General features: G+C 42.6%; 1 protein-coding gene across 2 annotated transcripts in view; it reads left to right on the plus strand.

The window, feature by feature from the left end:
- thada (THADA armadillo repeat containing) overlaps positions 1-15,273 on the plus strand; it is a 96,208-nt gene extending 80,935 nt beyond the window's left edge. For both annotated transcript variants that reach the window (XM_030442585.1, XM_030442586.1), the window contains exons 36-38: positions 143-262; positions 12,495-12,670; positions 14,684-15,273. In XM_030442585.1, the coding sequence (XP_030298445.1) occupies positions 143-262; positions 12,495-12,670; positions 14,684-15,001 (614 nt within the window). In that variant the 3' untranslated portion in view covers positions 15,002-15,273. The remainder of the gene's footprint in view (positions 1-142; positions 263-12,494; positions 12,671-14,683) is intronic.
- Positions 15,274-16,565: the final 1,292 nt, after the last annotated feature.

Raw genomic sequence — 16,565 nt, forward strand, 5'->3', positions numbered from 1 at the left:
AGTCGATGGCGACAGACAAAGTCAAACTTGTGTTTCAAAAACTAAAAGAAAAAGCAGTTAAAATATCTTCATCTTACGTGTGTGTGTGTGTGTGTGTGTGTGTGTGTGTGTGTGTGTGTGTGTGTGTGTGTGTGTGTCTCAGGTCTGTCCACTACAGTGTCGCTGTGGAGGAGTCTCTTTACGCTGCTGCAGGATGAAGACCAGGAAGTGCGAGACTCAGCCTCTGACTTCATCTCTGTACCATCACCTCTGCTCAGCACAGGTACACACACACACACACACACTCACTGCCAAGGTGTTCACACACTCACAATTATGCAGAAATGCACTTACAGACTATACACACTGTATGGCAAAAGATCAGCGCACTTAGAGCTGACGTGGGGAAGAGCTATTAAGGCAGAAATTCCACAAGCTGACTAATTTAGCATCCTATGACAGTGACACGCCTCAAGTCAGTGATTACTTAAACACCCATTCTGTATTCTAAATGTTTGTTTATGGAGATTTCACAGCTATTTCCTGGATTTTATGCTTTTTTTTTCTTTCAAACGGGTATGTCTGCAGCACCTGGAATTTATAATAAGTAGGGGTGTCCACTGACTTTTGGCTCTGGTAAGACAACAGTGATAATGCATACTTATAAACACACACACACATAAAAATGGCACAAACACATGCTGATGCCATAAAAGGGGTGATGACATCATTTCATGCAAAGGGGCTGGGGAGCATTCCAGGAATGAAGGGCGCTAATTCTAGTTTGGCAGTTGAGACGCAAGAGTGAAAAGTGTGTGTTTATATATGTGTGTGTGTGTGTGTGTGGTTGTGTGTGTGGTTATGTGTCATTGTTTTGGGAAACGATCTGAGTTCTGTTTTCTGAAAAATCATATGATGGCAGGCTTTACCGTACACCTTAAGTATACACATACTAATGACAGACGCACTAATGATAGAAACAGCCTCACAATTCTCCCACACAGACGCACACGCACTATCAGAGGACCGACAGCTGCCGGCCCTCAAGTGCCCCCTTGCAAAAACCCGCCCCAGTGTGACTTCCTGTCCTCACAACACTCACTTCCTGGATTTTCCCAGCTCTCCTCCAGGAGCCACCCTTATTGTGTCTGTCGCCGCTGATGGTATCTCATAACATAACACGAGACGGCAAAACATGTCCTCAAAAGTCTCTCATAGCAACGCTGTTTATTGATGGGAGGGCAGAGTCATAGGGGAAGACTCAACTCCCGTCAGGGTTATTTTAGCTAAAGGCTTACATGGAGATGTTTGAATTTTTTAGCTGACCACATCTTTAATGTATTTACTGACCATTTACGATAAGTGAGAAAACTCCAAACCCTTTCCTTTAAAGGCAGAGGGTGGTTCATGATACGAGAGGTCAAGGAAAACCCATTTAAAATTCCTGAAAGTGTTTTGATACCAGGATTTTATCCAAAAGCAATGTGTGTGTGTGTGTGTGTTCTATATGTGTTTATGTACATAAGGCCAGACAGGGTCAGATAAGCCATCAGCTAAAAATCAGATAGGAGCTCAACAGCATGACTAAGATGGAGAGGTTTTCTGTAGAACAGGAAGAGAACACAATAGGTATAATTACAGGCTGGGTGTCCTTATGAGTGTGTGTGGGGTGTCCTCCTTTGTCCATCCTTATTCACTGCTCATTTGCAGATTACAGTGTGTGCGTGTGCGTGGGAGTCAGAGTGTGTGTTACTTACCGTAAACTTTATCTCCATTTTTTTTTATGTGTGACTTCACTCTTCGCTCCAAAACCTACTCCGTCCTCCAAGCTGATCATAAAAATTGCACCGAATTCCTTGTTTTATTTGAACATGTGTCGTAAGCACAGCAGGAATGCAGCGCAACAACTCAGGCGGAAGAAATGAGACGGTAAATTGGTAATCTCGTACGAAATGAATGAGTGACTTGGCCAGGAACATTGAATTCCTCATGTAAATGAAAAACAACAGAAAAACCCAAAAGAGGTCACATCCCACTGGCTGTAAAAACAACAAACAAAACCCTCATTTGGAAAAATATGTCATCTTTCTGCTTTGAAAACTTAGACATAAGTGATGTTTCTAAAATTAAATATAGGACAGAGAGCTGAGAGGACATTTTGGTACTTGGGTAGCTGTGGTATTTAATGAAGTCATCATGATTGTATGACTGCACTCGCTGCCGCCTAAGGTTGTCACGATCAGAGGTGGAGAGTGTGCTGAAAATCTATACTCCAAAATATTACTCAACCCAATGCTCGTCAGATTATCAGTTAATTTTTAACAGTTGATGTTTGGTGGGTTATCAACAGCAGACATTAAACCAAAGTGGTTTCTGTTTCTCCAAATCTGTAACTCCAACTCTCTAACGAATACCTGCACCGTTCTGCTCAGTGCTCACTTGTCACATCTCCAAACCTGTGCCTGCTACAGAGGATTGTGTTTCTTGTCAGTATGTCAGCGTTTTTATTGGACCATTTGTGATCGGATAGCCTCACTGGATACAAAAAAGGTAACTCGGCATGTGCCACTCAACAGAGATGAGAAAGAAGCGAGATGGCTCACTTGTTAGCTACTTTCATCATCGGCCTGGGAAAAAAAATGAGGTGTCTGATTCAGAATGATATGGATTAAGATTTCTCTAAATCAAATTGAACTTCATCTGGTTGTAGTCTGATGAGGTATGTGATCCGCTGCTTTTTACAGTTCAGGTCGCTGAACATGACACGCCAAAATTAGGACAACCCATTGGCTGGCATGGGGAAGGAGTCGATTGCCGTTTTAAAAAACCCACATTTATGGTTGAAGAAGGGTTTTTTAACTTAACAAAGACACAGGTTATTGTTTATTTTGTTGTTCAGTATAGCTGCTCGTATCACACAGATTTATGGTACATGTCAGATTTTGGAAAGCGTTTTAAGAGCTCCAGTGTCGTGCTGGTAATGTTGTTGGCCACCGTGGCAGACGTGGCAGACGCAGAGTTTGATTCCGGTGGTGATACCTTTTGGCTTGGTGACCTGTATAATATCTCAGGTCAGTACATTGTCTCCCCGCTGTCAGGAAATAGAAACGGAATAGCCCGGCCTGCTATTTCACACCACAGCTATATAGTGCAACGCTGTGCCAGTGGAAAAACAACATTACTGTGTGTGTTTGTGTCCGTGCACGTCATTGTAAATATGTGTGTGAGAGCGTGTGTGTTTGTTTTTGAGCGTCTTTCCCATCCCCTGCAGGAAATCCAGCTAGTCTGCCCATAGTGTGTGTGTGTGTGTGTGTGTGTGTGTGTGTGTGTGCGTGTGTGTGTGTGTGTGTGTGTGTGTGTGTGTGTTTTATGACCTGCCGTTGCAGAGTCAAGTATCTGAGGTGTTAGCTGCTTCAGATGGAGGTGACGACTCCTGGCCCTTTGATATGGAAGACAGGCAGAGATGTGGGAACTGAGACGGGTTCTGCATCACACACACACACACACACACACACACACACACACAAACACACAGGACAACATGCAAAACACTCGCCCTGCCTCCCTTTAGAAAGGAAAGAATTTTAGATTTAAATGCAGTTGGAATGTTTAAACCTGCGGTTTGTTGCAGATGATAATATTCCTGCTGAACAGACTAGATTTCATCTATACCAAATACCAAGCTAAATTAGGAATTCAGTTTAATAGACAATAGAAAAACATACTGACAGTTTAATCAGTATATCTGAGAAGCATGAAGAAATTGTTTGACATGTGGGGAATTGTGCTTTTTGGCTTTCTTTCCACAAGTGAGACAATCGATACAACTCTCATGTCTGTCTGCTAGATATGAATGGGGTAGAGAGAGTACTGACAAGTAGCCTGGCTCTCTGTGCAGTTTCTTTACTCTCATCAAGAATGCAAATAAGTTTACCTTTTCTTTTAATATGTTGGCAAATGATTTCAAATTAGTTTGAAGCGCTCACTATGTTCGGGTTTTCACTGGTAAAAACAGGGAAGCAGGGCTTAGTTTTCCTGTAATAAAGTGTGTGAATGCAACATTTTGTTTCACGTAATACAGTGCCATTTTACTTACTTACACACACTACTTTTCCATTCCCTTAGATTTTAGAGCAGGTGAAATCTGAAAAGACCTGTTTAATGTGTGTGGGAGAGAAATTTGTGCAGATTCTCATCATGTTAGTTGAAGCTGTGAACCACAGTGGAGCCATTGTCTTGGACAGGAAGAGCAAATCTAATTTAACCCAATCCCACCCTCCAACACTACCGCCCACCCACACACCCACCACCAGCATCACCACCACCACCACCACCACTCAAATACCTCTGGACTAATTGGGTCTGAAATCAAACTCCGCTCACCCTTGCTGGACCTCCAACACTGTGACAGACTCGGGGCAGGAACAGAGGGATCACTTTATATATAGAGCACAGAGGGATTTGGATTGGACGTCGCTGTGGAAGAGGGCATTGATCAGAATTCTGATTGGGAAGACAAAAGGGCAACGAAAATGGAGCAATTTGGATGTCAAATGATTGGAATTAGGTGGCTCTTTATTGAATATGTAAAAATAAAATAAGATTTGTAATACAAGTGTTAAATTCAAAAGGTATGGGAAGGTATGGGAAGAGTGCTTTGAAGATTATGTTCTACTGGTGAGTAGTTAGCCTAAACCTAGTGACACATCTTGGTGTTTAATCTGTATATAACTGAAGTGTAAAATGCTGCTATTGTTTAATCCTTGCCAAAAACAGACTCAAACATGAGTAAGATGAAAAATTTCAGTTTTTACACAGATTAAACCGTACAGATATTAAGTATTTATTATCTTGTGATGTGAGCCAGACTAACACTTTTTCTTCCCTTTCAGTCTTGTTATTGAGCTACGCTAAATGGCTGCTAGCGATAACTTCATGTTTACTGTACTGACATCCACTACTCTCAAGTACAGTTGAACCCTGTTGAGCAATGCAGCCGTGGCCTCACACACACACTGACACACTCACACACTGACATGCCCATGTTTTCCAGGCCATTGTCAGTGAACCATTATCCAGCAGCTCGCCTGAGGTAACCTACTTTGCTTACTGTAAAGCCAACACATGCCTGTGCAGAATATGTGCCATTCATGTGTCCTTTCCCCCAGTTCATTCATTTACAGTGGGTGACGCAGATGAATGAACGACCTGCCAGCGCTGAAGGACATTCATTAAACAGACCGTGTCCTATTTTAGCACAATACTCACTCGACCATTAAACCCGGGTTTGTGTTATTTTATGTAGAATGGCTCAATGAGGAAAGTGTTCCTAATTTGAGAAGAAAGAGCAAAATGTGCAGAAAAGCGGAGGCACTTGCTGTCACTAGGGAACGACTTAACTTTTGAATTGCAGCTTTAACCTTTTACTTTTGGAGTAAATAAGCTGTTATTTCACCCTCCAGTGAAAGCACACAAACAGAGCTGAGGTTTTCGCCACTTGTGCCATCCTCGAACTGCAAAAGCAGCGTGGGGAATGAGATTTTAATGATCTGGCGTCCGGTGTGAAATAAAGTCACATGTCTGTACTGATGACTGGTTGCTGCAGGCTGTGTCTGTCTGTCTGTGTGTGTGTGTGTGTGTGTGTGTATGTGTGTGTGTGTGTGTGTGTGTGTGTGTGTGTGTGTGGTGTATTTATTGCAGTCTACAGCAGTGGGTCGTGACACTTGTGATGTGTTTCGAAGATAAAATAGGAGGGCAGTTTCTTGGTGTGTTTCACAACTGAACCATGTGAAACTGAGATGGCCTCATTGTGCATCCTCTGCTCACTGTGAATGATTATAATCTGTAATTAACTCTTTAATCTTCTCTGGGCACTGGTGGAGTTGACTTCATTAGGAGAGTCCACATAGAGTCAGTTAATGCAGAAATGTTAAAGAAGTTGGTCCCATTTGTTTAGTTGTTTTTTATTCGGGTTGCAGGCACCTATTTACAACAATGTGCTAGCAGTTTTAATATGTTGCTCTATTGTCTGAATAAGTCCTTCAATGTAAAAACTCTCAATGGCAACCGTATCTGGACCAGACCTAATAAGATTTATGTATCACTTTTAACATTCCACAAGTCTGAGAAGACCTCAGCAGCTGGTTAGATATTCGCAGAAAGAAATAAAAAAAAAACCTTGTAATCTTTCTAAATGTATCACCTTCTCTGTGCAAAGAGATTAAGATTAGTTTAATAAACCACCAAGTAGTGTGAGTTGGGGTTGGGCGATGTCTGATGAACTGGCGATTGACGATGGACGATAATGTTGTTGGGGGGCAGGGTTACTAAGTGTTTCTATATTTGAGGTCGCGTGTCCCCTCAGAGTTTGGTTTAAATGCTGGGTTCAAAAGGGTCTTCGTCTCCATGCCACATGTCTGTAACTTAGCTGTGTTCAGCCTCAGGAGCTTGGAACAAAGTTGTCCAGCTAGCTATACTGAGGAAGAAAAGAAAAACTAAATAACAACAGCAGCCTGCAGAAGAGAAACACTGAGGTTAATGAGTGTCTTGTGTTTGCCAAACTGGGCATGACGGTGAAAGACCCAACCTATCTCGTTACTCTGAAGGACATTACAAAATCTGTGGTGGAAGCAGAACTGTCACGCTCGCTGTGGTCATTTATTATCTTACTACCACACACGGTAGTACACACACTTTTATTGCTTGAGATAGATTGAGATAGAATTAAGGAGGAGTTACACGATGATCAAGATGTAGTTGGTCATTGTATTAATCACTACTGAGAAGTAATAGCCCTCAGCTCCCTCTCTCCCTCCAGAATCTGAATAGGGCCATCACGCCTTCTGTAAATGTTCTTCCATGAATAAAGCCATAAGGGTCATTTACATAAAGGACACCTATGCCTGAAAGACAAAAGGACACTTTTAAAGGGGCACTTCACCCATTTTTACACAAGCTCATAGGCGAGGCACTGCTCAGCCTGTGAAAGCAATGGCATAGTTTCATCTCCAGACATTGATGATGTCATCCGGCAGGTGAAAATTGCTTTTCAGTTGAATTTTTGGAATTGAAAATGATCCATACTCAGGATTGTAAGTCAGGATGTCTTTGCCTCTGGCGCTCTTTGTAAGGATGGAGTTTCTGTGACAGTCAGATGGGAGCCCCTGTTGCCCCCCTGTTGAGTTAGCCTTTGACTTGTATTTGATCAACCCACTGAACAAACCACTGACTGGGTCTCATGAAAAACACTGCTACAGTGAGCTCCAACTAGCCGGCATAATCTCAGACCATTATATCTATGTTAATGCTCTACATTCACTAAGTTTGCGCTATTGTTATTCTGGGTAGTGTTTCCTGTTGCTGATGTTGTTGTTTTTGTTGTTGCTGCTCTCGGTCTCTCTGGTTCTCATCAGCCACCAGAGGAAGTCAGGGCTGTAAAGTGTGTGTTTTTATTTCACACCTCTCTCTCTATCTCGCACCTATGCTTCCTGGCGTCTCGGCTCCACTGTAGCGTCTGCAGCACACGCTCTGTGTGCCTCTCGTGTTCCTTTGAGCCTTTGTAAAGATTCATGCTGTGGTTTGTTTTTTTTGCTGTTGAGCGAAAATTCCGTCTTTGTCAACCGTCACGTTTGTTTGTAATTGAAAGGCTTTGTTTTCAAACAAGTGCGATGCACGTTCAAGCGTGATAAAATGGCTATTCGGATGCACAAAGATCAGAGAATAAATTCCACATATGTAGATCTTTGCAGCCCCTGTTGGACAGGAAGTCTTTGTCCAGGCTGTGTGGAATAAAGACCTTATTGTGGGGCAGAGCACTTGTCAGCTAAGATATCTGTATGATGGTCCAGGTTCCGGTCCACAGGTGGGATGGCCGTAGCTGAAGGAGCAATTTAAAGGAGCAGCTTCTAACCCAAAATCGCTCAGATGCAGGTGGCCGAGCGGAGGAATTAATTCCCAGTACAGTGAACATGATGACATCAGTGAGTATAAGACTGTGGGGGCGGGAAGTGTTTTCTCTTGTTTCACTGTCCTGACAGCCCGCTGAAAACACCCACCCACGCATCGTATCCTCTCCCTCCACCGACTCTCAATGGGACATCTGACCCCCCCCCCCCCCCCCCCCCCCCAGCTGCAGGAGCTCAGTGAGGATTTACTGAACAGCTATGGTTTCTTCACCCTCTTCATTTAATTCAGTGACTTTAATGACACGACTGTTGATCAGACACAATGAGGCTGCAGCAGTGAGTAGAGCATCGATGTCTGAAACCCAGCCAACGGTTAAACAGACGGATCGTTGTTTTATATGGCGCTTTTATTGACAGTTCATAGTCACTAAAGGTCCACAATTTAACACAGTCAATCAAATGTGTCAGAACATAAACATCTATTTCTATGTCCAAGTGTCAGACTGCATACTATACTGGTTGTATATAGTATGCACTATACATTAATTTGTTTACTGTATTTACCATTAGTATACAAATCAGTGTACTTCACTGTTATTATCATACATGCTGTGATGGACATGAATCACATGTAAAAGACAAAGCAAAGTCATGAAGGTTAATTCTTGACCTTAGAAATAGTGGTTTGACAAAAGTAGCCCAACTCAAAGTCCATTTACAAGTAGATTAACTTTATATAATTGACATGAAGATGGATCTGATTCATTACAGCTACTGACATTACAGCTACAATGGTTTTACTGGATATTTAGGTTTTTTTGACACCAACCACCAAAAATTAAAACTCTTAGACTCTCTTCTTGTCCACATACTAATTTTAAGCCATGCTAGTTGCGTGATTCTGGAGACGTCTGTGTCAGTATCTCAACAACTATTTGATGGATTGTCGTTTAAGTTTAACGTTTAACCTTTTCTGTAGGGCCCACATGAGGTTCATATTTGTATTGAAATGTGGTCTGGATTTCCATGAAATCTGGTACAGATCTCAATGTTCCCCTCATGATGCTAGCATGCTAAACAGAGATTAAGGCCATACTAAGCATGGTAACTGCTAAACATCAGTATGTCAGCATTGTCATTGTGTTGGCGTTTAGCTATAGTTTAATACTCAACCTCTTCATTCATTCATACCACTATATAGTCAAAACCTGCTATGAGTTATCATGTAGCATGGGACTGGGATACATCCTATACTTAAGTCTGTAATAATAATAATAAACTATAAGTCGATTTGGCTGTTGCGATTTTGTGTCTACTTGTCAGATGGCGGTTTGCTTCAGCAAAGATGATACTGTGTGCACGGCGATGGGCTTGTTACGGTTCCCACAGATTAACATATGAAGCACTTCCTTAAAAAAAGCATGGTGGAGTCTCTAACAAGGCAACCAAAGATCTTGGTCCAGTTAAAAAGAAACATCTCTTCAGAAGCTCAGAATGGTACGACTGTTATACTGTTTCCATAAGTGGCACAAGGTTAAGTTTTTCCCTAACACTCCTGCCCTGCCCAGCTCAAATGTACTATAAGAGTGCCAGCCGATGGAGTGTGTGCCAGTCAATGCCAACTGCAAAACACACACACACATTTACGCACACACAGCCTCGCCCCATCTTACTCACACCCGTTCATTCACCAACTGGCACAGATATTGTCATTTGCAGAGACATGATTGTCTGACATAAACTCACGCAATCTTCGAACGCAAAACAATACCTACTTAGGACTAAACTCATGGCAGCTGACGCACACACACATACAGTACTTGCACACTACACATCCCACATGCCAGTAATAGCTTGAAACACAATCCCCTTGAGAAAAAGGAGCATTTTGCGCCAAAAGCTCGAGGAGGGAAATCGCGTTAAGCGATGTGTGAAACCTCCGTAGAAAAGTAGATAAATTGAATGCAGCTAAAATTTCCTATTATGTTCCTATTATGGGGGCTGTAAAGGCTTGACATCAGAGGCAGAGCTGTCCAAGAGAGAGGCGGCTTCTCTGTAAAGAAAGGAATTTGTCACTCAAGCTCTTAACGTCTTAAATCTCCTCTAATACGGTACAATCAGCAGCCTCTAATGTTTGCAGAGCGGGTTTCCCTCTCCGCTCAGACTTCAGACTCGGCTCCGATTTTACGCCTCCTCTCTGAAGAGGAAAAACAATCTGGGTTCCCAACCCTGAGTGTGTGTGTATGTGTGTGTTTTATACTATATGTGTGCCAATGGGGGTCCATATACCTCCGCCCTCCCCCCCTCCCTCCTCTCTTCCCATACTGGTAGTATTTTGGCTAGTTGCTCTGAAAGCCTTTTGAAGTCCCTGGTATTATCTGGGTGTCAGCTGTGGTGAGGATGGTCAAGGTGGGAGAACAACACTCTCACGCACTCACCGACACACAACCTCTGTGTCGGATGGCTGCTGCGTGGACAACTGGAGTCGTTAAATGAAGTCATACGTTATGTTTTCCCTCCGTTTGAAGTGTGTGTCCTGCCTCCAAATGTGAGGGTAGAAGTAGCGACCGAAGACTTCTTGTAGAAGACTACCAAAAAACGTAATTTATTTTTCATGAGTGATCACTGACGGCCGCTACATGTAAAAAAAAAAAGTCTACATGAAGACTGTATTCACATATATCTCGGCGAGCCATTCATTAACACGTAGCAGGAAGTTAAATGCAATGTGTGCGTATTGGTGCGATGTGCAGAATCCACACACACACACACACCCTGATGGTGGTTGGTTATATGAGTTATAGTTCTGTTTCCCAGAATGCCGTCCAAACCCAGAGACGACACACATGCGCACGCGCGCACACACACACACGCACACACACACTAAGTTTGGAACATACTGTCAGCCCTGCATCATTTAAATGTCCTAACTCCAGAAGCACACACACACACACACAGAAGCAAGGTTGCCGAGCGAAATCAGGCAAAGGTAGAAAATTGTTTACATATAAGAGCGCAGTAATCAGATTCTTCCACCACCTCCTGCCAGAGTTTTGACCAAACCTGGAATATTTAACAAACGCAAATGCATCTGAATTATACAAAACATCTTCTGTTCAACTGTGGAAACGGACTTATTTTGAATGACTTATTTCAGAGTTATATTGACTATTTATTTTGGGTTTTATTCAGAGTTTGGATTTAATTTTTGTGTATACAGGCACATCATGCAATACTCCGAAGCCTGGTTTAATGTCATGCACATCCACTCTTGTAGACGACCCAAACAGAAACCTGCGTATTGTGTTCTTGGCCAAGAAATCTGGTTTCTGCAGCAGACATGTAGACATGGTAATCAGGTTTTTCTAAAACTTTTATCCTAGTAGAGTAAGCCAGGCTTTCTTTGACATGTTATTTAGAACACCATGTTACTCTTAGGAACTCACTGTGACATGCATGTGAAGGCACTGACAGATCCGGCCCCAGGCAAACAGTGTAGGTGTATTTTGACTTCTGTCTCTGGTATGTTCTCCCCTGTTCAACAGCTAGAAAGGCATTTTGCATGAACCAGAGTTTAAATTTAAGCACCTAAAAAGGTCAACCATTCCAGTAACTGCTGCTCACATTACAATCAGTAACTATCATAACTTTATTAGAAGTGGTTCATAATCCCCTAAGGGGAAAAAAGCTTTCAGGCAGTTGCATCAGGTCTCCTTAAGCAGAAAAAATAGGCTTGTCATATTGTAACTTAAGTGTTTACAAGGTGGAGATTTACATTCCACTAAATTAGGATACCAATTTTTTATAGAGATTACTTCTTACAAAATAGTTACACCCAGTTACTGTCCAATATGGCTGTCAGCTAACTCGCCTTACTGACAAGAACCTCCATTAGCTTGCTAATATTTGACCTGTTTCGATTGGAAAGATATACACACCAGCCGCTCTGTCTAAGCTCAGACTTCAGCCTAGTTATACAATATACGCATTACTAAATGAAAAGAATTATAGATCAGTTGTTGCTACATATTTATACTCAGCATCATGGTTAAACTTTTGCCTAGCTAACTCAACTTACTGACCAAACTAGTAGAACTCAAACTGCAAAACATTACACCAATAACATCAATCCAGTTAAGTAAGGATATTTTTTACACTCTAAACTAAGCGATAGTCTGACAAACAGCTGGTGAACGCCGTCCTGCACTTGACGTTTTGGAGATCTCACAATTTTGCTGGGTTTTTTCCCCTCAGTTGTAGTCCTGACCCCTTACCTTATTATGAGCTTAAACATAACCCCAGATCCCCAGTCAGAGGCCCTCTGGTCATTCCAAGGCTGAACTTTAAAATAAAGGTGAAACAACCTTAAGTTCAACCACTTCTCAGCTGACTCAGTCACCTAATGACACTGCATCTGCAACAAAAGACATGTGGGTGAGGGGTGGAAAACCTGACAAAATCAAATGCACCAAAGAGGTTTGTCATCCGTGTCGTTCATACTCTGGGTGCTTCCTTACCGATCACTGTGCATCTGTAAACTAGTTTAGCATGTTTTGAAATATAACACTCTTCTTACAGACTGTATGACCATGTCGTCTTCTCTGTCCTCAGATGTGGCAGGTGTTTCCGTGTGTCCTCCAGTAGCCCTGGACTCGGGCGTGGGTCTCCTGTGTCGGCTGTTTGAGCAGTGGGGGCAGGTACCAGCGGGTGTCCTCGCCTTGACAGAGTGGCTGCTGGGAGATGAAGAGAGCAACGATGAGGCAGTAACGGACGAGCCATCCAGTCTGGTGAGAATCCGTCATGTAACTCAAGAGTGTGCAGGAATTTGTCTTCGACCCCGTTTAGCCTGGAGTTAGAATGTGTCCCCAGATGTATAATGAGTGACCACTTGCGATTGGATCTCACTTCCCCGCTCCCCAAGCAACATGTACATCATTTCTGTTTGCGTAGATGTACCGACTCTTCAGGCCAAACGGAAATCTGACAGTGTTTTTTTGTGTGCGCTCCCATGACAGCCCATCTTGCCTGATTACATCACCAAAGACACATGTCAATATCAGGTGTAAACAAGAGCCTCTGTGACCTCGCAGCAGATACATATTGGCAGCTCGCATTGTTACACTGTGGCACAAGAACATCACAAACAGCACAAAGGAACAGCGTGACTAATTTGCACTACAATGGATGACATGTACTCGCGATGATTCCTTTCAAGTGAAAAGGATGACAGATGGACGTGGTGGCTGTCACTGTTCTATTTTCCGGGGCTACAGCAGGGATTGTTCATTAACTGCCAGGGTTTGAACAAATAGGACACCTCCTTAAGTGCCAATTTGCTTATCAACTGACTTTATAACAACAACATTTAATTTAAATATCAATACATGAACTGTCTCAACACCCATACTGCTTCTTAAAGGGTAACTCCACCAATTATACAAATCAAATTGTGTATAGAGGTCTTGTGAAGTACTACTATGTGTAAAAAGTAGTATGAAGCCTGATAAATTGCCTCCAGTGATGTCACTCAGTGGCTAAATTGCAAAGTGGGTAATGCAGGCACCAGGTTTCTGAAAAAATAGAGGAATGCATGGAGTAAAAAGGCCGATATCTCTGGTTCTGCTATGTCTAACAGTGTTGTTGGAGTGCAGTGCTAGGCCAGTGGACTGCTTTTCACAAACAAGCACCTACATTACCCACAATGCACTGTAGCCACTGAAGGACATCACTGGAGCCACAAAAGACTTAATACTGTTTTTTTCACACATGCAGCTGACTCCACAAAACCTGCAAACTCACTTTTGAGTGGAGAACTGGTGGAGTTACCCATTAAGGCTCGAGGCAGCTGTTGTGCACGTGTTAGAGGGACATCGTTCTTTGTCATTGAGCATTATAATACTATACTGAATGACAGCCTGTAGTCCTGGTCGGTTTATTATGGTGTCTGCAAAGTGTGGAATCACAAGGACAGAGAGCACGACATTGTATTTTCCGTGTTGCTCTTGTTTTGCTCTGCTCACAGGATTAGTCAAAACAGTTGGGTGCTTTATGCCACCAAGGTTTCTGCTCTCCAGGCACACAGTGTTAGTCTACCCATTTAGTTTGGGTTCCTATTTAGTTGGTTCTTTCTTTCTTTCTTTCTTTCTTTCTTTCTTTCTTTTCTAGACTTTGAGGACACCCTTTCAAACGGTTGAGAGGCTCCTAAATATCTTAAGCTGTAAACAATGTTGTATTTTTAAAGCTGCACTTGTCAATGTATCTGAAATAACTATGGGTCTAATGATGTGTGATGTGGAAGTGTGGCTCATAGTGAAAAACCCACAGATAAATATCGTAATGAAGCAGTTCCCCTCAGTTCTGTTGAGCCTTTTTGTATACTACGCTCATTGTTTTGGTTTTACTTCCTGCAGCTTTATGTTTTGAGTCAGTCTCACTGCTCTTATCAACCCCAGTTTTGACATGAACCTACTGTACACTACTTGCACAGCACCAAACAGAGAGACAAAGCTGGTGCACATAGCTGATGAACAGCATTTAGAATTTAGCAACTGAAGAGTTATGTGTTTACCTTCTCTCAAAAAGGAGGAACAAGCATTTGTCAGGTGGCCAGATATAAAATTCCAAATAAAGCTAACGTTGCTCTGTTAAATGTTTTCATAGGTAACTGTTTGTGAACACATTCAGTATGTCAATTTTGTACTTTTTGTACTAATTAAGTGTGTCACAGCTTGTTTTGACCCCCCAGGTTGCTTAAAACTCACAACATCTATTAAATTGTTTCCCATTTTACTTCTTACCAGGATGAAGAAGACTTCCTGTTCGAGAAGGGGGATCTGAACCTGTGGGCCGAGCCAGTCCAGTGGATGAAGCTGCTTCATAGACAACTTGGCTCCCTCCTCATCACCTTCCAGCAGGTCACAGGCACCCTAGAGCCGGACCAGGTCCAACAAATCCAAACGCTGTCGACTCAAGCCAAAGCCAAGGCTCTCAGCTCCCAGCAGGCACTGGACTCCCTCCAAGCCCTGCCCCAGTTCTCCTGCACCATGGAGCACGCCCGGCTGGTGCTGCGGCACCAGAGGGCCACTCTGGTTCTGGACGTGCTCGAGAGGCTGAGGTAGAGGAAACGGCAGTGGTTTGAATTTTAGGGGATACATTCATAAATCATCATATTAAAAAACAGGAACTTCGCTGACCCAATGCATGAGACCACAGACTGACTTTGTGGTCAGGTCTTTTTATTACTGAATCAAGGGAATGAAGGAAACAATTAGGTTTTTTACGCTGTACTTGTTACTTTGTCTAACATGTTGCCCTCATTGATTAAAATGTGTTTGAATTTTTCTGACTGTTCCTCGATGTCTTTTCAAATTAAATGTTATGTCTAACATGACTGCATTTTGACTCTATATTCTGTTTCCCTCAAAAGAATATAGAGCATAGAGTTGAATTTCTTGATTAAATTAATAGCAATAGACAATAACAATAATAATAATAATAATAATAATAACAACTACTGTGTAAAGATGTGTAGGGAAGTCTGGCAGATGTCAAACCATAACAATAATTCAGTCCGAGCTTGTGCAAAACAACACTTCAGGCCCTGTTCGTCTTATCAGCGAGAATGTGTCACACGACAAACTTCAACAGTGTCAGTATTGAGCACACAGGCCGTTCTGCTCTCTGCACGTCCAGCAGGGATTTAAGGGTTGGAACAAAACAACTCAGCGCCTAAAGCTTCAAGAACCAACTTCAATGGTGCGATTGTGCGACGGGCGAGCTTTATGACCGAGGCATGGGATTGTGAAAGCAAGTGTTTTCTCTGACACGTCACCAAAGTTGTATTTAGGTACACGCTCTGACTTCTACTGTATGTTTATACGAGGTGTTATTTTCCTGTGATATTTTATTTACTGCAGGATTCTTCCCATTGGACTGTGTTTTTATGCTTCCCTCTACTTTTCCTGGTTATGTAATTAGGACGGCACAATGGACTACTGTCCTCTGTGTGTGTGTGTGTGTGTGTGTGTGTGTGTGTGTGCATGCGTAGGAATATGTGTGTGGATTCATGCTGCCCTCTCGTACAGCTGGACCCTTCTCCCTCCCTGGTAGCCATGTTCCCTGTTACAGTAAATCTGACGTAATGTTTTGGAACAGCTCAACATCCCCCTATAAAAACAGAGCCGTGTGATGGGAGAGCGGTTTCTGCGGACGAGGACATGTTCAAGGGATTTCTCAGGAGCCTCGGCATGTCTGTCCTTCACATTAAACTATTTATCACAACTTGCAAAGCGCACATAGTCCTGGGGCAGCCCTCAGCCTAATTTTAGGGTTGGTAGTAGTAGATTCCAAGCTCTTATGTCACTTGTTTTTCGTCTGTTGCTATTTTCCCCCCTTTTTCTTTTTTTTCTTTTAAACCTCCCTCCCTGCCTCTCAAACCAAAACCATTCAGCACATGATAGAATATTTAATCATGTCACAGAGAGAATAATCTTATTTTTTTTTTTTTTTTAGAACCACTCTTCCAATTATGATCCTATATGGAAAAAAAGCCTTAATGGTTACAAGTGTCTCGCAAACCGGCAATTTCTGGTGATCTGCGTCGCACAAACTTTTTACACCCTCCCCGACCAAAATATCTGCCTCGCCGAGACCTGATATAGTGCCCCGTCCTCTGCTGCCAAC

This window comes from Sparus aurata, chromosome 15 (assembly GCF_900880675.1).
Source record: "Sparus aurata chromosome 15, fSpaAur1.1, whole genome shotgun sequence".
NCBI lineage: Eukaryota > Metazoa > Chordata > Actinopteri > Spariformes > Sparidae > Sparus > Sparus aurata.